Here is a 23,415-nt window from a genome sequence, read left to right as displayed (position 1 = left end):
GTTTTACATGGTTTGTTAAGATAGGACAATATTTGGCCAAGATACAATTGAATTTGCAATCAAAAGGTGCAAAATATCTACAAAGAAAAAACTAAATATTTAATAGTGTCCAAATGAAGTCCTTAGCAACAACTATTACCAATTTCTATATATTTACTGTAAGAATGTACAAAATATCTTCATGAAACTTGATCTTTACTTAAAGGAATATTCCATTTTCTTGAAAGAAAAATCCAGATAATTTACTCACCACCATGTCATCCAAAATGTTGATGTCTTTCTTTGTTCAGTCCAGAAGAAATTATGTTTTTTGAGGAAAACATTGGAGGATTTTTCTCATTTTAATGGACTTTAATAGACACCAACACTTAACACTTAACTCAACACGTAACAGTTTTTTTCAACGGAGTATCAAAGGACTCTAAACGATCCCAAACGAGGCATAAGGGTCTTGTCTAGCAAAGCGATTGTCATTTTTGACAAGAGGGATAGAAAATATGCACTTTTGAACTACGACTTCTCGTATTCCTCCGGTCCTGAAAGCGTCAGCGTGACCTCACGCAATACGTCATGACGTCAAGAGGTCGCAGAAGACGAACGCAAAACTCCGCCCCAGTGTTTACAAATGTGTTGAAAGAGGACCGTTCCGACGTTGTTGTATGTCAACTGATACTAATTAATGTCTTTGTGTCAGTTTATTGTTTACAATGGTCCGCAAATGTGCGTTTCATATATGTAACACATGACCTCCCTACGTCACTACGCATTTACGTTAGGTCGCGCTGGACCGGACCTAGACGAAAAGTTGTGCTTTAAAAGTGTATATTTGTTATTTTTCTTGTCAAAAATGACAATTGTTTCGCTAGATAAGACCCTTATGCCTCGTTTGGGATTGTTTATAGTCCTTTGAAACTCTGTTGAAAAAAACTGTTACGTGTTGAGTTAAGTGTTAATTGTTGGTGTCTATTAAAGTCCATTAAAATGAGAATAATCCTGCAATGTTTTCCTCAAAAAACATAATTTCTTCTCGACTGAACAAAGAAAGACATCAACATTTTGGATGACATGGTGGTGAGTAAATTATCTGGATTTTGCTTTTAAGAAAATTGAATATTCCTTTAATATATACACTGTTAGACTTAACTGTAATTTCTACAGTTACTTACCACAAAACGGCCAGTAGAAAAACATCATTTTCTTTTCCAGTTCGTTACTGTAATATGCATTGCATTATGGGTATTAACATTTAATTCACAGTAATCTATGAAATTAAATACATTTTATTTGTTATGCTTTTAGCAGGGAAGCAAATTTCAAAATGTGAATTTTTTTTCTGCAGTCTAAATAAATTTATTGAGAATTGTAGATAGAAACAAGAAAGGGATTATGGATAAGTGCTTGACCGTCAGATTTGAACTCTGACCTCAAGACTTCAAAACACTAGTGACGCCAAGATTTCACTCCTCGAAGTGTCGGGAAAGTGACAGAAGAGGCTACTTGGGGAGTGTAGCGAGTAACTTTTATTAAGTTACTCTGTGGCACTGTGGTAGTATTACAGACCTACAACACAGGTGACCCGGGTTTGATTCCCCTTCAAGGCAATATATTTAAGGGTATTATGCTGTAAAATGGAACTGCGGTAAAGGCATCATACTGTAAAAAACATGTACAGTTATGATACTGTAATGGAGCAGTTGCCAGTAACACGTTGCCAGTGAGTTACCGCATATATACAATAAAAGTCTAACAGTGTACAAATATACCCATGCTACTTATGACTGGTTTTGTAGTCCAGGGTCACATATGATTTTCTTAGAGATCAAGATCAGTTACAAAAATTATCTTTGGTCAAATTTTAAAGCATTTGGTACTTAGACACCATTCATCCTGATGTAACATTGGATCTAAAACCGATTCATCAATGTCCAGCGGTAGCAGCAGACACAGGCTGCAGAGTTTGTCATATTTATTAAACGTGTCTCTTTAAAGGTCATCAGTAATTTTTGATTGCTGAGAGGAATATGGGCCAATTTCCAGCTCTTACATTAATGTTGCATGGCTGTAATTGCTGGGGCACTTTTGCATGCAATGAGATTAGCATTTAAAGACCTTTCATGTACACAGAAATCTGATTGGCATGCAAAGGGCACTTTTGTGTGAAAACAATAATAACAGAATCTGGATACGATTATTTATTATAATTGTGGAGCTACAAAGACATTTATGATGATAATTAATCATTATAAAACCCATCAGATGACCAGAAAAAAATTGTAGATGTGTGTTATTGTAATATACAAGCATGGTAAGATCGTGTGGAAATGCCAAATGGCCTCTGTAACTTTACCATACAAAAAAAGTTCAACTTTGAATTTCTGACATTTCTGTTATTCTCAAATGTGTAATGGGTTTTCCACAGATGGCAAAATCATAACAAAACACATGCAGCACCCCAGTGCGACAAAACCATGCACCTGACTTCTGAGTCGCCACTGAAAATGTGCGGCAAAAGAAAACGAATCAGGCAGGTATATCTGTCATATGCAACACGTATCAAACCAACAACATAGAAAACATAATCACACCTGACAGGATAATCTTGTTTCATTTGAACACAAAGCGCATGTCAGGAATAATAGAATCTGCAGGAACATGAATAAAAAAACGATCCAACATTCCCTGCTGTTTCTTGGGCTTTATCCTCCCAAAGCAATTAGAAATATCATCTGAAAAACTCAAAGGATCTGTAGATCAACACAGCTGTGGGTATTTTTTGATGACATATCTAGATGAGTTCAATTTGCCTGTCCTGAAACTCAGCGTTTTATTTATGATAGGATCAGTGGCCGCAAACACAATGGAAACTGTGCATACTGATATAATCAATGGCTAGCAAGAATACTGTTGGAGTTTAATAAAGGTGAAGCTTTTTCTTTTTCTTATCCTGCATATGAAGCAAGTTAAACACAACCTAAACAAGTCACCACACAAATTAAACCTAACAACAGCTTAAGAAAATGAATAACCAGAGAAGAGATAATATCAGGCTGTCTTCAGAAATAATACCAGGAATAATACAAAACTATCTTCAGTCTTCTGCAACACCTGGGATTAAACACCCATAAAAGTATAGACGTACCCCAAATGCACTTGAAGTCACTTGTGAAATTGCCTGTCAAATGCATAAATGTAAAGGTGTATTTTCAAGCATGCTCTGTGACAAGCACTCAAAGCTGCACATGTGAACGGTCAAGGTCCCTGTCTGGTGAGATAAGGAATATATGGAGAGATACAGGTTTTGTATGGGTAGGTTTGTAAATGTAAACAAATGGTAAAGGTTTACCTGTGTAGGAACCCATAAAAGCGTTAATGCCTTCTCCCTTCACAAACATCCCGTTTTTGCTGGGATCGAGCTGATGGGCGAGGATAATTTCGTTTAACTTCTGCTGCAAACTAAGGTATTCTTCCGAAGCCTTGTTTACCTGAGCGGATTACAAAGAGTCACATGTAATTATAATTAAAATCTTTAAACCAAAAAAAAGTCACCAATAATTACAGGTTTGATATCATTTACTCACTCTAGTCATCCCAAACCAGTATGACTTTCTTCCATGGAATATAAAATAAGAAGTTTAGCATACTGTTCACTCTAAAAAATGGTGCTAAGTAGTACTAAAAGCTCATAATCATTGGGGAACCATTTTTAGCACTACATGGGTGATTCTCACGAAACCATTGAAACACCACGGCACTAATGATTTTAGCTTTAAAATGTGTAATATAGTAACATTAAAAAGCATCAGAATTAACACAATACTGTGTTCTACCTTGCACAATGTGTGATTTCAACATAAGAATTTATAATTGGAAATTTTATCTAATTTTCTGCTGAAATTCTCATTACCGCAATGTGTCCGGCTGTTTGAACATGCGTTATGTTGTAATTTAATCAAATTAACACAAAAATATTAAGAAAAAAAATAAATGGATGTTTTGCTAGACTACTTTAGATGACAGAAAAATATTTACTGAATATTCATGTATAATAATAATGAAGAAAAATTAGGAAAATGATGTGTCCATGCCTGATGTTCTCATCCTCCGCAACACTTTTTGAGAACAGTTTAAGCACACATACAGAATTTTAATAAAGTTTGATTTTGAGTGACCAAGCACATGGACCAGTTACATCAAGATGGCTACCAGGTAAGATCATTTTTTTACAGTTAATTTGAAATATTGTCTTGTCAGAATGCTTACACGACATTTTGATTATCATTACCGCAACAGATGCTTATTAAATGTTAATTTAATTAATAGAAGCATAATACTTTGATTTTAAATGCATGTGCAGAATCTCCAAATTATGTTCTTTCAGGTTTGTCATGTCATTTTGAAAATATGTCAGTGTTGATGTTTTCTGACTGTTGCGGTAATGAGATTTTTTAGGACTAATTTTTTTAATTATGTTACAAAAAGTGTTAAATGATAAGTAAAAGTTTTTAAATTAATGTTCCCATTTACTCCAGACTTTGTTTTTCAATGTCTGGTGGGAAAAAAGTAAATTTAAGCAAATTTTACATTTTCATGCTTGACATTTTTAAAACCAAGTTTTCGTGAGAAACACCCACCTATCTAACACCTCTATAGACGCATAATTGTAACTAAAGCATAGCACCACTTATGGTTCAACCTACCCAGTCTCATGTAGTTGCGCATAAGTAAAACTTGTGCAATACATACGCCAAATTCTACTTTGGCGTGCATATGATACGCCAGTCATAAATGGCGCATCTTTTTTTGTCATTTTATTTATTGGTTTCTTAATTTTTTCCTGTTTTTTATACCATTTTCGCTTGGGTTTAGAGTTAGATTTGAGATTAGCTTAAGGAAGTTATTTAATATACAGGTTTCTCCATTTTTTGTCTATAATTAAGCCATGGTCGCTTGGAATTAGGGTTAGAATTTGGGTTAGGATGTCATTTTTATATAACAAAAAGTTGTTCTAACCCTAAACCCAAGCGAAAATGGAAGAAAGAAAGAAAGAAAGGTACAGTGCATCCAACCAGTCGTTCAGCAAACCACTCAATGCGGTATAAATCAGTATAAATGCAACATTTTACACAGAAAACGTTTCAACCCATGCTTCATGAATAAAGCCTACAGTACAGAAAATCCCCATCAGGACATTCTGAAAGTCATACAGGTTTGAAATGTGAAAAGAGTGTTTATTGGCTGGAAAAGTATTAAGTTTGGGTAAATTATTTGAATTTGAAATGAGAAATCAGTCAGCACCTGAAGAAAGAATCCCACTACTTCTCCTTCCTGTTTTCCTGCTTGCTCCTCATCATACAGACCTTCCTCAGCCTGAGCGTCGTCTTCTACCATCTCCCCATTTTTCTGTTCATCCTCTTCTGACACATTTTGCTCTTTTCCACTGGCTGCCTCTCTCTCTACTTTAAGTCGTTTTCTTTCTTGATGGCCTCTAAAGTTGCTTTGTATAACAGTTGCTGCATGTTCCTCATCTGCACCTGATGGACTAGCAAGAGCCTCATCTGAATCTAGATCTAAAGGAGGTGGAAGCTCCTCAAGGGGAATATCTACTCCTGAATCGTCTTTTGCCTTTTTATTGGGAATTTTTCCTTCCTCCTGTAGTCGTTTGCGTTCCTGGTGGCCACGGAAGTTGCTCTGAATGACCACAGCGGCTTTATTCTCTTCCTCTTCTTTTGAGGTTTCCTCAACTTGCTGTGCTGCCGCCTCATTGAGTTGTCTCAGTTCCTCTGGTGTTGGTGGATCTGGTATGGGCAGGTCCTCATCATCCGCAACATCCTGGATCTCCTTTCTTCCTCTATCAGGCATCTTTCCTTCCTCCTGGAGTCTTTTACGTTCTTTATGGCCTCTGAAGTTGCTCTGGATAACAGTGGCTGCCTTGTTTTCCTGTTCAGTGTTCCCATCCTCTTCAGCAGTTTCTTTCTCAGCGTCCTTCTCCTGCTCCTCATCTTGTGTAGTATTCTGGTCTTCTCCAGAATTGACTTCCTCTGCAGGAGTGGACGAGGAAGCATCCAGCTCCTCCCCAGTCAAGGTCTTATTTTGTTCTTGATGTTCTTTGTATTTCTTCCTCTCTCTGTAGCCTCGATAGTTGCTCTGGATGACCACAGCAGCCTTTTCATCAGCATTGTCTGTTTCGGTTTCTACTTCCCCTTCATTCTGTGATAATTCCTCTGAATCTGGTCCAGTCTCTGGCTCCGGTAAGACCTCCGCTGCTTCCTCAGAATTTGCTTCCCTCTCCATCTGCAAGGCTTCCCTGTTTTAAAAGAAAGCAGTTCTGTATCATATTGGCCGGGTTTACACTTGGAATTAGGATTTATCTCAGGTGAGGTGAGACATGTTGCTGTTTACATCTGGAATTAATCCATTCATTAATTCTTTCTGTGTTTTGTCCGAGACCACTTTTTTAAGTTAACTTTTCATTTTGTTTGGAGTAATTGGGACAAAAAAAAATCAATGATCTCTTTGACCGTAAACACTTTTCACTTTGTGTTTCATTATAATATCAAAGTAGATGTAAACGGATTAAATGGTTTAGCTAAACTCATTTAATCTTCTACACAGGCTCATGGGAATTGTACATATGGTACATATCGCCACATCTTCCTGTTGGAGTGTCTACTAGAGGCACTGGAGCTGCTTTTTTCTCCGTAGGTCTTAATTTTTGTCTATGTCTGCTTTGTAACTTTGTAAAAACCAGGGCTTTGAACCAGATTTTTTTCCCAATTGGTTCGTTCCGAGCAGAAACAGTTTTTTTTTTAAGTTTTTTAGGGTTTTCAGTTCAACCATTAAATTGGTTGGAACAAAAAAATAAAATTCCCAAACCGGTTAATAACGTTCCATGTCAGCTGTGGGACATACAAATAAGTAGGCTGATCATTAGGACATTAAACTTAAATTATTAATCTACATAATTTTACTTAAGCCACTATCTTGTCATCAAACATTAAAAAAGGCTATATTATGTAAGCGGCATAACTGTAATTCTGACATGCTTACATTTGTTGAGTGCACTTAAACAAGCGCACACACATAGACGAAGGACGAATTCCAAACGGCGCTTCAGAAGAAGATGCAGCATAAACAGTCGCTCCACATAAAGTGAAAATTACGTTGTTTTTCGGTGCTTTATTCGCCAAAAGTATTTCAATGGACTACAGTATGAGACACAGTAGCACATCTCTCTCTCAAGTTTATACATCAAGAGTTCTGATCTTCGAAGGGCATAGGGATAATCACGTTTGATTGGAGCTGGACCGGACACATTCAACCGCATGTGCGTCTGTGCGAACAAAAAATTGCTCACTTTAGCGACTTTTTTGCGGTTAAATTGTTTAAAATCACTCAAGTGTTAACATTTGCAAGCTTTTGAAACACGTGCAAATAAATTTAATTTTAAATAAATTTGCGTATTAATCCGTGAATCGCATGCAAGCCAAACCGTGGGTCGTGATCTGTACCGATCACGGATCAACTGCGATCCATTACACCACTAATTATTATTAAAAAAACAAACATCTTGAGATATTTAGTAGCCTAGAATATTTACCTCTTATGATTGAGCATTAGAGACTTTTTTGAGTAGGATTGAGTAGGCTACTTGCTGGTGGCAAGCTTCTAATTTTTTACGATGAGTCAACGACGACCAGAAGAACGTCACTGAGTCATATTAGACAGAAATCTAACCCCAAAACAAAACACCTCTAGTGGACATTTCATCGAAAGATGCAGCGTTATCTACCTGTATCAATGTATTTCAGGTTACGTATGGCGAGTCCTAATGTTGCGTATAGAATAAGAAAAGTTCCTACTTCTTCCTTTGAAAGCTCTTCCTTTCTTTGTGTCCTCTGTAATGGGCCTGGATCTTCACAGCAGCATTGTTCTTCTCATCTCGTAACTCCTTGTATTTCTTCCTTGCCAGATATCCTCTGCACACTGCAAAGAGAATGCATGATTCAGTGCTCTTTAAAACTCATTTAATGTACTCTTGAATACATTTTAATCCATTGTGGCAGCACACTCAAGTCTTACTTTCCCTTGCTGAAAAGACTAGCAAAGGACTGTATGCTTTGTGAATGCAGGTTGCTAACATGAGATGCTGGTGTTTCTAAACTTACTTAACCAAAAAGTTTTCTGGTCACTAGAAAGACCATATTAGATGACAGCATGACAAACTGGTCTCCCTGCCAGACCAGCAAGTTCATAATGGTTCAAGCTGATATTTATTAGGTTTTTGAGTCTTTTTAACATGACGTGAGCTCACCTGACTGCAATAACACAACACTTTGTACCCTCTTCTCCTGGATCTTACAGTATCGTTTGAATGCAAGCCAGCCTCGCACATGCGCCTGAACCAGAATGATTCGGTCCATGGTTTGTCTTACCATCAGATTCAGCTGCTCCACATGATAGTATTTAAGAAATACCTGAACATAAATACAATCAAATATCTGTAAGCACTCAGTTAACAGCCATGAGCTGTATTAAACATCAAATGCAGTACATAGCGTGTTCCTTAACATGTGTGTTATGTCCTGGGAATTGATTTTCACAGATTGTGAAACTAACCTACCGGGCCCTTAAGGTGACATTGGAGTAAAAAAAATCAAAAGTTTATTTTCATGTGCTTACGTGAAACTATTGCGTGAGCACGTGAGAGCGAAAATTTCACATGTGCACGCGAAAATGAAAATTTCACGTGTGCACGCAATAGTTTCACATGCTCACACAAAAGTTTCACATGAGCACGTGAAACTAAATGCGGTAGTTTCACGTGCGCACGTGAAAGTTTCACGTGAGCATGCAATAGTTTTACGTGAGCATGCAATAGTTTCACGTGCGCACGCGAAAATAAACTTTATTTAATTTTTGCTCCATGTCCCCTTAGGGGCTCCGTACTAGCCCCTATGCATACCTTTATTATAATTTTTTAACAGATCCGTTTTATTAGTTTTTTTTTTTGCTAATTATCGAACACATTTGTACGATTCACTTCTAATTCATATCATTTAGCTAAATTGCTAAATATATACAAATTCCTGTAAGATCAGGTTGGGCATTACTGTAACAAAATTATGATCAACAAAGGTTTTTTTTTTACCAAATTGTGCATGGTAACAAGGAGACAGCAGTGTCAGTCAATATCAACTTAACTACTTTCAATAAATCTGTAGATTTGCACAAAACAGGACACATCCACTAATAATGAGTCAGTAATGACAAACCTTTGTTTTGCCCAGAACCCAGTTCTCTAGTTCAGCCTTCTCCAGAATGGCAACACAGGTCTCTGGACCAACTACTGGCTCTTCGTTGGGTTTAAAAGCTAAAATGGTATACCTGAAACATATAATTGCTGCTAAAATAAAGTTCAACCAAAAAGCAACATAACATTCAGAAATGAACCTAAAAAGAAACGTCTTTGTCAAGGCTGGTACCAGAGTTGGGTCCCAAAGTGACCACATTACAAACGTTTTCAAAATGATATCACACAAGCCCTTCTAGTTTTCTTGAACTGGAAAAAAGTATATGACAATCTTTTCACCTAGACAAAATTGCTCCCATTTTGATCAATAAAGCTGAAACAGCACAGTGTAATGTGTCATGACGCCACGTGATGCCTAAGTGGAAATGTGGCCCATTTCTTTTGTGCATCATTGTGCCAAGCACCAACTCTGACACCAGCACTGAAAGGCCTTTATTTATACAAAGTTTAAATATTCTGATTGTAAAATCTGTCTGACCTTTCAATGAAGTTGTTGAAGGGAATCCGATGAGAGTAGCCCTGTCTGCGGATCTTGGCGATCTCTAGTATACCAGTGTATCGTAGCTGGATCAGAACCTTCTCCCTGTCAAACTTATTGGCTTGCCGATCATTATTGGGTTTTATGCAACGCACAAAATGGGGCTGGCCAGCCACCATCTTCGACAACAAGTCCATTAGTGAGTACTGCAAGATACCATAAAAAGATTTAGATCTTCTAGACAAATTCAATGACTTGTCTGTGTAATTTTATTGGTTCTTAAAAGTGTAAGCGTTTTTGTAGCAGTCTTACTCTGAAATACGAAGCTACAGTTTGTGTTTTCATGTTGGTGGATTCTCTGGGGTGATGTGTGGTGTCTGTACTCTCCACCTGTGTAGACACACAACATTCAACATTCTGAAATGGACATTGACAGTTATTGATAGGGGTCTGTTTTTAACACACAATCAATGTTTGTAAATGTACAGTATCATGCATTTCTTGTGTTCCCGAAAGGAAAGTTAAAAATATATATTTATATTTAGAAGTATAAAATCTCAAATCAAAAACGTATTGACATTGACAGCAAGTGTGTGCATGCAAAATCCATGGCAACTAATAAAATCGGTCTTTGACATGAAAAAGCGCTTAGGACCACGTCAGGGTCTGAGCAGATGTAGGCACTTTTGCTTGTAGGTTTTTGGAAAATAAGCCTTTCTTGCGGTTGAAATTAATTTTAGGACATTAAGGGCATTAATTAAAGTCCATTTTCTTAAAAGAAAATCCAGATAATTTACTCACCACCATGTCATCCAAAATGTTGATGTCTTTCTTTGTTCAGTCCAGAAGAAATTATGTTTTTTGAAGAAAACATTGCAGGATTTTTCTAATTTTAATGGACTTTAATGGACACCAACACTTACACCAACACGTAACAGTTTATTTCAACGGAGCCTCAAAGGACTATAAACGATCCCAAACGAGGCACAAGGGTCCCATCCAGCAAAACGATTGTCATTTTTGACAATAAAAATAAAAATATGTAAGGAATAATTGACGACGGGCCATTGAATTATAAGAAAATAATGCACACCAAGGTGATAATGCGGCACGACGCGAAGCGGAGCGGATTTTCAAATAATTCAAAGGACCGGAGTCAATTATTCCGCTTATACCACGGTTACCACAAACATTGCTCTTGTGCCTATTTTTAAGACATTTGAAAAATTAGGTGTGCGGTTTACAGAAAAATAATCAACACCCATAGAACATTTCTCAGCCAATCAGAATGCAGCATTCAACAGACCCGTGGTATAAGCACTTTTAAACCACAACTTCTCATAGTCCTCCGCTCCTGAAAGCGTCAGCGTGACCTCACGCAATACGTCAAGAGGTCACAGAGGACGAACGCGAAACTCTGCCCCAGTGTTTACAAGTGTGTTGAAAGAGGACCGTTCCGACGTTGTTGTATGTGGAATGATACTAATTAATGTCTTTGTGTCAGTTTATCGTTTACAATGGTCCGCAAATGTGCGTTTTATATATGTAACACGTGACCTACCTACGTCACTATGCATTTACGTTAGGTCGCGCTGGACCGGACCTAGATGAAAAGTTGTGGTTTAAAAGTGCATATTTTTCTTGTCAAAAATGACAATCGTTTCGCTGGATGGGACCCTTGTGCCTCGTTTGGTATCGTTTGTAGTCCTTTGAAACTCCGTTGAAAAAAACAGTTACGTGTTGAGTTAAGTGTTGGTGTCCATTAAAGTCCATTAAATGAGAAAAATCCTGCAATGTTTTCCTAAAAAAAACATAATTTCTTCTGGACTGAACAAAGAAAGACATCAACATTTTGGATGATATGGTGGTGAGTAAATTATCTGGATTTTTCTTTTAAGAAAATGGACTATTCCTTTAAGCATCGTTTACAAGGTGGAGATCTGAAACTGTTCAGCTGTGCAACAATTCAAGACAATTTGCGAATTTCACATCTAAAAGAGAGACACACGTGTGTTTTCTGTGCATATATTAGTTTTATGAATTGCACATATTCGCATTGAGAAATGTTCACAAGATCAAAGTTAGGAAGGTTTCTACGTGACATTTTATAAATTAAGCCACTTAACTTTATCAATAGTTATACAGCAGCTTTCTGTATTAAGCAAAACAACGTTTTAGGGGTGTCCTCGACTAAGGATTTACACATTCGAGTCAGAATTGTTGAATCTCGCCTATAGTCGGGTGTGTGGATGGGTTGGGAGGGGGACCAGAACGGGTAGTGAAAAAAAGGGGTACACTTTATTTTCTTTCAAAAGCAGGACACAGAAACAACTTTCTGATAAAGTGACCAAAACTGCCTTTCAAGTGATGAACAAAGAAGAAACTGACGATGCATTTTTATCTTTTTTAAGTTAAAATAAAAGGCTATACTAATATTCATTAAATGATTCCTCATACCATTTTAAAGCCACGATGTACAGAACATCACACAAAGAAATAACAAAAAAACATTTTCGATAACTAAACCTAAAAAATAACAAATGTGGTTCTCCCTGGGATGCCCAGCTACAGTTCAGCGAACTTATTTAATTTTATTTAGCGCATCATATGTATGTTGATATGTTGATATGAACAATTTCTTTAAACAACATTAAAGATAAGCAGATTAACTCTTAACTGACACAGGTGCTTTGATTTCATATGGTTTAAAATGGACAGAATATTTCATCGGAAATTTCTAACGATGCCGTGTTTTAATATGCAAATAAATGGTAATGTATGCAGGTCTTCATCAAAGACATCATTTCAATATGTTTAGACCCTAATTCATTTCTGGGTACAACCTGAATGAGGCTTTAAGTAGATCATGTGTTCTCTTAATAAATTTCTTAGAAATAATGAACTCAATGCCGAAACACATTTAACTTGGAACACAAGTAAGCCCAGAAACACAAGTGCACAAACACATGAATGCAATTCTTCATTGCACAGAGACACTTAATTCTAATGTGAATGTTATAAACTATTCAAGCTTTAAATCACTCAATCTACAAATGCATTACAGCAACAGTACAGATAGAAAGGTAATGTCACAAGACAAGAAAACAGTGCTATTTGTGTGCAGACGTACTACTGATATAATGAACAGCTTAATGAATGTACTCACATTTTTTGATATATTTAACTTTAAATAATAATAAAGGATTGCTCCTTTCAAACTTAAAGGTGCAGTGTGTAATTTTTAGAAGGATCTCTTGACAGAAATGCAAAATAATATACAAAACTATATGATCAGGGGTGTATAAAGACCTTTCAAAATGAACCATTATGTGTTTATTAAATTAGAACGAGACCTTTTTATCCACATACAACGTGGGTCCCCTTACGTGGAAGTCGCCATTTTGTGCCGCCATTTTTCTACAGAAGCCCTTAACGGACATTTTTTTTACTAAATTGTCTCCAACAGTGACATGTTTGCCCGGTGGCAGCTACTGTAGCTTTTCTATGGGTTTCAAAAGCGAGGGGTGAGCAGTGGATTAAGCTGTTGGTTGCAATTCGCAACCTCACCACTAGATGCCGCTCAAATTTACACACGGCACCTTTAAATATAAAATTAACTATATATTATATAACACAATTATTCTAGATTGCATGGTTTATTAAAATGTATTGTTTAGTTTTTTGTTCATCTTTGTAAGGCTGTGATTTTTCACTTCATCTTTTTAATGTTGCTTTTAGGAGATCATTATGTTTAAGACAAGTTTCTTTCACAATATTTACCAAGATTTAATTACTGTATGTTAGATACATGCCCATATGTCTGTGGTGGTATAGCTTTTGATCTTTTGGCCTAAAATTGAAAAACATAATTTCTCCGAACATTAAGCAGTGACTTTATCAAATGGAATGTTGAAAAATCTAAAGATTTCCACTCACAAATAGCACCATTTCCTCAAATTTATACAGTAGTGGGCACAAAGTCGTCTGACCTTTTCTCTAACACGACTTCTCTACTGAACAGCACAAATACTACAGCCACAATATCATTACCTCACTGACTGATACAGCAGTACGGATCAACATGAGAACCTCCAGCTTTAGACAGAAGTTGTTATTGAAAGGAGAAATTAATATTTCATTGATAAGAAAGAAATGAGGAGATAAACATAGTGGGGGGAAAAAGTTAATTGCACTTGGCAAGAGGTGACTATTTTATAATCTAAGACCATTCAATGAACAAAGATTATTTACATATAGAAGTCTCATATAGAAAATTAAAAAAGGAGGGAGGTTGGCAAAGTTGGCATAAAGGTACCTTGGCAGAGTTAGTTGTGCGTTGTGATGAGTTTGTGACCATACGAGCAGATCCAGCAGTCTTGCCTTTAGTGTGAGCCAGGTTACCTTCAAAAAGAAATATTGTTTTACATATTACGTAAGGAATAATTGATGACGGGCCATTGAATTAGTCAAAAATAATGCACATCGGGTAATGTGCCACGAGTTATTTTCAAATAATTCAATGGACCGGAGTCAATTATCCTGCTTATACCGCAGTTACCACAGACATTGTTCTGGTGGTTATTTTAATACACTTGACAGGTTAGGTGTCTAAAAATAATGCATACCCATTGAACAAATTTTTCAACCAATTGGAATAAAGCATTCAACACCCCCATGGTATAAAGTGCTATTAACAGATATTAGAAATCTAAAATGACATGTTCTTCAAAGATAACCTGTATGATTATTTAAAGGTAAAGTATGTCAAGGACATTGCTTCAGATTAGAGGAGACCACACATCTCAGAGGTCAACGCTGTGACACATAAAGAAGCTGAGGCAGACTAACAAAAGACTATTGTTGTGAACGAAGATTAGACATCTCAGTGGATTTCCTGGAAACGATCAGCAGTGAATCTCTGTCTGTGTCATTCAGACGCCCTACGTCCATCTTATCAGACCCCTTTGGATGTACAGTATGCAGTATTGGATTTACTCATTGCTTAATTTGTAAAACAAAAGGTGCCGGAACGCAAAATGCATATTAGAGCAGAGGGGTGAGGAGGCAGATGCAGGTCCTGGAACGCACAAAAGACCCAGCTGAAAACAGCATGCTATGCGCTAAAATACTCCCTGTGCTACACTAATCTTTACAATACACAAAAGCCCAAATAAACCTCATGCTTAAAGTGACACTTTGTAGTTTTTCAACCTTCATAATATATTTTCAAGACCCTTGTGATGGTACATCGACTTAAAATAGGTTGAATGACATGTCGAATAGCCTGATCGCTTTTACTCGTACTTTTAAACTTGGGGTTTCGAGTAGTAACCCGAGCACAAAAAAGAACTGCTTTACGGCATACGCCACTTCCTCCACTTCCTCAAATTCGGACATGAGAGCGCAACTATTTATTTTCCTGATGTTTTTGTCATGGCTGAAGCAGCAAATAAGAAAAAGAAACTCAAGGTTTTGTTGGAGGAGACCAGAAAGAGAAAACGGGAGAGTGACAGAATAAAAAGAAGGACGAGGATCAATTATATTGGGCCAGCGTTCGTTAGCTGGCGTGAACTTACGGAGGAGGGGTTCTGACCGATACTGACTTGGCCGTCATGCTTTTGGACTAGTAAGTAAGGTTATATTGCTTGCATACGTGAATTTTACTGGAGGCTACTTGGAGAGTTTAGAGAGAGACTTATATCATGTGACATTGTGGCGCCATGGTGGTGTCATGGACCTAGGCAGTGGCGTAGCGTCTGGGCATGCAGGGTATGCACATGCAAACGGGCCCGGGCCAATAGGGGGCCCGGCTCTGGGCCCGCCCCAGCTTTTAATAAAAAAAAAATTCAATTAAATTTTTATTTGTGGCAGCAATAAATATATTTCTGTATGCATATCATGTGTAGTGATTTCTTATTTCTCCGCAATGTCTAATTTCTTTGTCATTTCTTGCGTTTATTATTTTTTGCACTCTGCGGCTGTTTTTTTACATGACGCATCGCCGCACCAAAAACCCCCCCAGAAAACACAGTGTGAGAGGTTACTATAGCGGCTATGTACATGAATCTTAAGGATTATCAAATATAAACATAAAAGTGGGGCCTCAAAGAGAAAAGAGAAGGCGGAGAAGTTAGTCACAAATCAAAACTACCCAAAACATTTCGTTTTTCTTTATTTAAATCTACCCTTGAAAGGTAAAAAGTAAAGTAAAAATATTTGACTACCTTATTAAAAGTATATGTTGTTAACAGACCTGCGCGCCACAGTTAACAGTGCCAACGGGAAAGGTTGGGGGGGGGGGCTTTGGCTTAAGGGGGCCCGTAATTTTTTTTGCATATGGGCCCGGGACTCACTTGCTACGCCACTGGACCTAGGACACGGGCGATCCATGTTCGATTCCCCTTTAAGGCAATTTTTTTATATAAACTTTAACCAAGCGACCACCATTACAACTGGCGTGTAAACGTGAGCTACGCGATCTTTTGCCATTTGAAAAAAATAAAACACATAAAATTATATTCATATGACAAGCTGGAAGGGACACTTTGTGACCTAAAGAGTTGTCTTCTTTTCCTTTGCGATAGTGCTGCGGCGCTTGTGGCCTCTAGAGGCGCTAAATGTGAAAAATACATGTCTGGCACCCCCTAGTGGCCAAAAAGTTCAGCTGTGTGCCTTTGACTGTTAAACTCAGTAATTTATTTTGCAACAGGTATATACTGTAGGCTACTTCCAAGTTCACAATTACATAAAGCTTTCTATAATATTAATAGGTAAATGAATGCTTGCTTGCTTACCTTATTTAGTTGTCTAACCCTTACAAAAATTAACAATGTTTGTTTATTGTAAAGTGCAGTAACCATTTATATATATATATATAATATATATATATATATATATATATATATATATATATATATATATATATATATATAGTATATTGTGTTTTTGTTGTTTTTATACCACGTGAGGTGGCCCTGGTTTTACTGTTAAAGCTATAGGAACTGACACATTATTAGTTCTCATTGTTTAAAAAAGTAATATACAAATAAGGGTCAAACACACATAAAGGTTTTTGAGTTTCAATCCTGAATAATGTATCTTGGTGATCTAGATCTGCTACGCTGCTGCCGCTGGCATAAGTGCAGGACTTTTGCTGAAAAATGCAGATAATTTCAGAGGACAGGAAAACATACTGCTGCAAGGAAATAGGGAGAACCCCGTAGCAGCTCTAGGCAGGTGGTGCTGGGGGAGGTGGGGGGCGAGGAATAAACCCATGGCACACTGCATTGAGATGAATCAGGATAGAATCGAAATAAATAGGTCACATTGATAGAAAAGAAAGGATTAGTTGTGTTGCCATTTTATAAGAACCCATCAGCAGCACAGAAGAGTTGCATGACTGGACTTGGCATTTAAGTGCATTTTTGAGATTATTGAATAATAACTAAATGTACAGCAGAAACCACCTCATTTAAACAAGCAAACCAAAAGCTCTTTAAAAATACCTGTTTTGGTGAGCGGGTGGGTAACCAATTTACGGATCAATTCGTTCTCCGAGGATCTCAGCAAAAGAACAATATCAGCTGGCAGAGCATCTCTATTCTTAGCCAGAAACCCGCTGGCATTGTAGATAACCTATAACCATACAGAAAACATACATGCAATACATGGATAATTACTGTATGTTTTAACTAAATTTGCATAGTTCTCTCTTTTTCTATTTCTGTAGTATGTAAAGCATAAATATGTAATATTTCTACCTTGCCTGCATAGTGATGGATTCCAAAGCCCAGATCAACTCTTTTTGGTCTCCAGAAGTTTTTAGATTTTAAGTTGTCCTCAAATTTCTCTGAAATGAACAGAAGACATTTAGTAGTAGTTAAGGGCTAGGTTAGGGTTAACAATCGAACCAACCAACCAAGATTAATACCAATATAACTCTATGATGTTTAAAGAAAGAACTTGCCGACAAGCGTCTGATCGGTTGCTTGAGGGAAGCGGCTCTCCTCATCCAGTAGAGATAACATGCCCATGGGCTTCTGAAGGAAGAGGTCCAGCAGAGGCCGGTTGTCTTCATACTCAATCACTCGAGCATCCACGTCTTCAGTGAGTTACTCATCCTACACAATAATTACGAGAGGTTTTAGACCATGGGTCTTTAACAGGGGGTCCAGGGACCCTTGAGGGTCCAGTTTTGCATTACTTTTTAAATATTGTTTGAAAGCAAAATAATTTTTTTGGAAAAATTAAATTAGGCATCAAACAAAAATGCATGAATATGCTAATAATAACATTAAAACTTAATTAAATGAACTTGAGTATAACATTCCCATGATAAATTCCATTTAGGTAAAATGTAATGTAGTATGCAAAAAAATAAAAATAAAATAAGATTTAACATTTGCAACGTAACCATCATAACAAAATTATAAATCCAGTCCTAATTGATAAATGTACTGGGGGTCCCTGATCCTCCTCTATATCCATTAAGTGCTTTATCATCTTCACATACAGTATCTAGGCTGGATATTATTAGTGATGTCAGATAAGTCACGCATACGTTTTACTATTGCCCAAACTTAAAGTTAGAAATTTGAACCCCTAAGTAAGTAAGTAAGTTAGTAAATTTAATTTATCCAGCCCCTTTCAAAAACAAAGGTCACAAAGCGATTTACAATAAAAATGTACAACATAATAAAAAATAAGCGAAAAAAGAAAATAAACCAATAAAACACATAAAATGATAAATATAACATGAACATAGATTACTCAAAAGCTAACCTGAACAAATGAGTCTTCACTTGTCCCTTAAAAATGTCCACATTCTCAGCAAACCTAAAACTGGTTGGCAAAGCATTCCAGAGTCAGGGTGCCATGGCGGCAAAGGCTATCCCCACATGTCTTTAAACGAGTATGTGGCATAGATAGCAGATTTTGGTTATTAGATCTGAGAGACCGGAGTGGGGTGTGAAGATGAATTATATCAGCCAGATAAGCAGGGGCCTTGTAACCATGTAATGCCCTATAACCCTAACCCTAACTTCAACAAGTCATGTAAGTCATCCTGCCCTGTTTTGACTGCAGAAAGATTGCTTATAACTGACATAGAAACCATGTTGGACACCATAGCACACACAATAGTGTCACAAATGTACAGTACAGAAGGTATGTACATGACATCACCGTCGGCGAGAGGGACTGCAGTTACACCCACTGAGTGGCAAAAGACAGAGCGGCAGCATTTGAGTTCAGCGTGACATCAGCGAAAACACGGTGAAAATGCGTCGAAATGGGAAAAAGACGTTGTGCAATAGACTGTACTAACAGATTAACAAGATTTCGGAGCTATCGTTTTACAGACTGACAAAAAACATCGAAAGGAGAAGTAAATTCATAGTTCATCACAACGTCCACAGACCACAGGTGGGTTGATAAGTTGCTAGGGTCACTATCAAGCAGAGGTTTTACTTTCTACTTAAAAGTATTTTTCAAGTATTTGTATTTTATCCGTGTTTTCCTTTTGGAAAACACATGTCATGGCATATTATCATAATTTTCTTTTAATTACATTTCATAAATACACGCGTTTGTTTTACATTTAATATTTAAGTACATTAACGGACTTTTACTCAAGTAAAAATACACAATTTTAATTTAATTAGGTATTAAATACATTTAAATATGCAATATTTAAGCAATATCGGCCTGCGGCCTCGTGCCTCTGGCCTAATCACAGCCGTGATGATATAGAGCTATATCACACGACTCCGAGAGCGATATTGCTTTTATACAACAGTTCGACGACACACGTTTGAAAAACGAAAACTAGAAAACAACAACGGAGTTATTTTAAAAGCCTCTTTGTTTGAGAAGTACTTCTTCCGCCACGAATTTGAGGGCGGCCAGAATGACAGGTAAAACTTTCGGCTGCTTTGAAGCTCATAACAACTCAATGGACGGAAAAGCCGTTTCTTTATATTACCGTTTCTTGGTCACAAAGTGTAGTTTTAAGATTAGTTCAGTCGAGAATGTATATGTATTATATTTAAATCTGCAGTCGATTAGTAAAGATAGCGCCTGTTTGAATGTTGCTTAGTGAGATTCGGTACGAATGAGAACCAAAGCATGAGCGGACGTCAGTGTTCACTTGCCCCGCTGACCACCGCCCTCTCTGGGCTACATCTCTGACAGGGATTCCCCGGCTCTCATGTTGGCCTTGTTTGTTTATGATCGTCAAAATGAGATCAAATCAGAAGTATTTGGTGTCATGATCAAACTATTACTTGTTTTTTTATTCATATTTAGTGTCTTTTGTGTTGTTATTGTTTTGGCGCGAGGTAAAAGTTAATAAAACTATACTTGTATAATGTTACTATTGCTTTCTCATTTATTCTTAACGCGATACGAGCACTCGATTATTATTATTAAACTTTGTTCTTATCAATACCATACAAAACGTTTTTTTATAAGTGTCAGAGAGATGTTTTTGCATGCTGCTTATAAATATACCAGTGGCGATATCTCATAACATGTTTTAATAGTCACGTCACGATAAAGTAAATGATCAATGTCCACATTTAAAAGCTGCGGTGCTTACCTGCAGTTCCACGGTGTTTTCGCGTTCTGATAAGAGATAGCTCCAGAAAAAAAAACGAGAGTCTATATTCCTCTTTCCAAGTGTTAATCGTCCACACGATGTGACAAGACATTTCTCTCATTAACTGTAACGTAACATCCAAGAGCGCTGATCTTTGACGGAATAACTTCCGATTGGGGATTCACAGACTGATTTATGAGCTAGTAAACTAATGAGACGCACGGAGAGTGATTCAAACAGCGCGTCTGTGTTTTTCCATTCAGAGATGAGCCTGCTTAGGACCTCCATTCACTAGGTGGCGGAATAATACAAAAGGTGAAGCGGTTACAGTGCCGTTATCAGCACAATATCGCATAGCTCTTAGCCAATCAGATTCGAGAACCAGAAAGAACTGTTGTATAATACAGAATACACAGTATGATTCTATGCTTTAGAATGTAGTGAAGCAAATTTTTCCCAATACAAACATCCGGGCGAGCTCTCCCGTGATCACGTGGAAAAGTGACGTCAATGCACACCCTCTATAGGGATAATCTCCTAGTACAGAGTAAAGTGTCTCACATACACTCACTGACCATTTTATAAGGTACACCTGTTCAAATGCTTGTTAACACAAGTTGCTAATCACATTGCAGCTCAATTCATTTTTGGTGAAGTTAAAACTGAGCATCAAAGGGCAGCAGGTTTGTTGATGAAAATGCCTTGTTGATGTCAGTGCTCAGAGGAGAATGGGCAGACTGGTTTGAAATGATAGCAAGGCTTTGATAGATGATAGAAAACACTGCAACATTCAAGTATGGATCTATCCTGCCTTGTATCAACGGTTTGGGCTGCTGCTGGGGGTGTAATGGTGTGGGGGATATTTTCTTGGCACATTTGGGGTATCAATTGAGTACCGCTTAATTGCCATGGCCTACCTGAGTGTTATTGCTGTCCATTCCTTTATGACCACAGTGTACTGTTGGCTGATGGCTACTTCCAGCAGGATAATGCCCCATGTCACAAAGCTCAGATCATCCCAAACTGATTTCTTGAAAATGACAATGAGTTCACTCTACTCCAATGGCCCCCACAGTCACCAGATCTCAACCCAATAGAGCAATTTGGGATGTTATGGAACGAAAGATTTGTATCATGGATGTGCAGTCGACAGCAACTGTGTGATGCTATCATTTCAATATGGACCAAAATCTTTGAGGATTGTTTCCAACAAGGCAAAAGCAGTACTAGCAAGGCGTACCCAATAAAGTGGCTGGTGAGTTAATATCTGAAGTGGACATATTACAATGATTTAGCAAAAGATATGGCTTGAAGTATTTTGCCATCATCAGCAACAACAAATCAGACAAAGTGAATTCATTTTCACATTATGATGTTGCCATAGAAACTAATTGCTGAGTATAATGATGTTCAAAGCAGAATTTTGGGTATGTAATTATGATAATTCTTATAAAAAATGTTGCATTATATGACATTTGTTTCCCATTCACAGACCCAGTAACATTATGAGACAACGTTCTTATATGTGTTACAATGTACTACAAATGTTTTTATCTTGCACTTTTTGTTTTACATGTAGTAATTTGTCCTATGACCTTTACGTCTGTTGTTGTTTCTCTCTTTTCCCCTCCATCTGTCTACTTAAACATTCAAAAATATTTAAAGTTTTAAACAACACCATTGAAGTGTGCTAGTTAATGCCTGGGGTTGTAACCCCCTAATTCAGAGTGACTGACTGTGAAGGGCTCTGCAGTGAGTCAGACACTTCCTGCTGCTGCACGCTGACTTCCTGTGAGCAGATGCTCACCCCTGTTAGCAAATGTCTGAACTGTTCCTACTCTAGATCATAATACTATAATATACATATACACACAGAGGCATGTCCAAGAAATCTAATCTGTGAGGCAGAATATAGAGCTTTTAGCCAAGGGTAAAGTCATCCACCGAACAGGAAACAACCTCATTTTTGGGACAGTAAACCAATGCTGACATATGAGCCTCAGGGAAGGCAAAAACCACAGCAATTCAAAGGTCTTCGGCAAAAATACACTCTCTAATGTGTACTAGAGCCGTCTGACCACAAAAACACACCACAATCTTTATTACCTTATCATTTGGAGGGGAAAGGTGTCATTAATGTCAAAATGCAAAAATGCTCAATAGTTTTAAAATGGTCTTCATTTTCTTTATGCACAAAGGTGGCCATCTCACATTTACCAAAGCAATAAATTCAGTAATCTTACAGACACAAAAGCAAAGTCAGCCTGCCCTGACATAACTCTCGTTTCGAATGATTTATGAAGCCACTAATATGGGTTAGTCTCAAACGTTTAGAGACACCAAATCACTTTTTCCCTCAAGGCTACAGTCAGCCCAGTCAGTCTGGGGAATTGTCACGCTTGTCTGGGTGAAAAGAAAATGGTGACTATTCTACACTCCCCCCAACCCCCAACACTCACAACCCCATGAAATGATAAATGATGAAGTGCTATCAGCATTTAGATGGAAAAAAGGTTATACTGAAGACTAGAAATAAAAAATAAAAAATCTTGGAAATGCTCCCAACGGCAGAGAAAAGCTCTTAGATGAGACGGCTTTATCAGAAACAAGATGTACCTGCTCCCAGGCAAAGATGTGCTGGTTGAAGTAGAACTGGATCTGTTCATTGGCTATGTTGATGCAGAGCTGCTCGAAAGAGTTTCTTTTAAAGTTCTCAAAGCCAAAGATATCCAGGATACCAATGTTGAGACCTTTGTCTTCATCTCTGAGGAATCAATAGATACAATTAAAATTTTGTAATTATTTGCTACCTGTAAAATTTTGTAATTTTACAAAAAAAATGTAATTATTATCACATTTTGTAATTATTTGCTACCTGTAATGTTAAACTTTTGTGAAATAAACAAAATTTTAATTTTAATATGTGACAAGTGGCACTATAAAGTATTATAAAATTCCAAACATATTTCAAATCTTCTGAATATATTTCATGTTTGTTTAATGGTAGTTAGAAATGTTTTGTACGCTGTC

At 37.2% G+C, this 23,415-nt stretch overlaps 1 protein-coding gene across 1 annotated transcript in view; it reads right to left on the bottom strand.

Annotated features, from left to right (window-relative positions):
• myo3a (myosin IIIA) overlaps window positions 1-23,415 on the bottom strand; it is a 97,613-nt gene that overhangs the window by 6,130 nt on the left and 68,068 nt on the right. The window contains 13 exon segments of the mRNA XM_055182262.2: window positions 3,344-3,482; window positions 5,296-6,304; window positions 7,860-7,983; window positions 8,312-8,474; window positions 9,273-9,384; window positions 9,789-9,994; window positions 10,101-10,178; window positions 13,839-13,883; window positions 14,104-14,189; window positions 17,294-17,423; window positions 17,549-17,637; window positions 17,755-17,908; window positions 23,002-23,149. Of these exon segments, the coding sequence (XP_055038237.2) occupies window positions 3,344-3,482; window positions 5,296-6,304; window positions 7,860-7,983; window positions 8,312-8,474; window positions 9,273-9,384; window positions 9,789-9,994; window positions 10,101-10,178; window positions 13,839-13,883; window positions 14,104-14,189; window positions 17,294-17,423; window positions 17,549-17,637; window positions 17,755-17,908; window positions 23,002-23,149 (2,483 nt within the window).

This window comes from Misgurnus anguillicaudatus, chromosome 25 (genome assembly GCF_027580225.2).
Source record: "Misgurnus anguillicaudatus chromosome 25, ASM2758022v2, whole genome shotgun sequence".
Lineage (NCBI taxonomy): Eukaryota > Metazoa > Chordata > Actinopteri > Cypriniformes > Cobitidae > Misgurnus > Misgurnus anguillicaudatus.
Note: the sequence above shows the minus strand (reverse complement) of the source record. Positions and strands in the feature narration are given on the sequence as shown.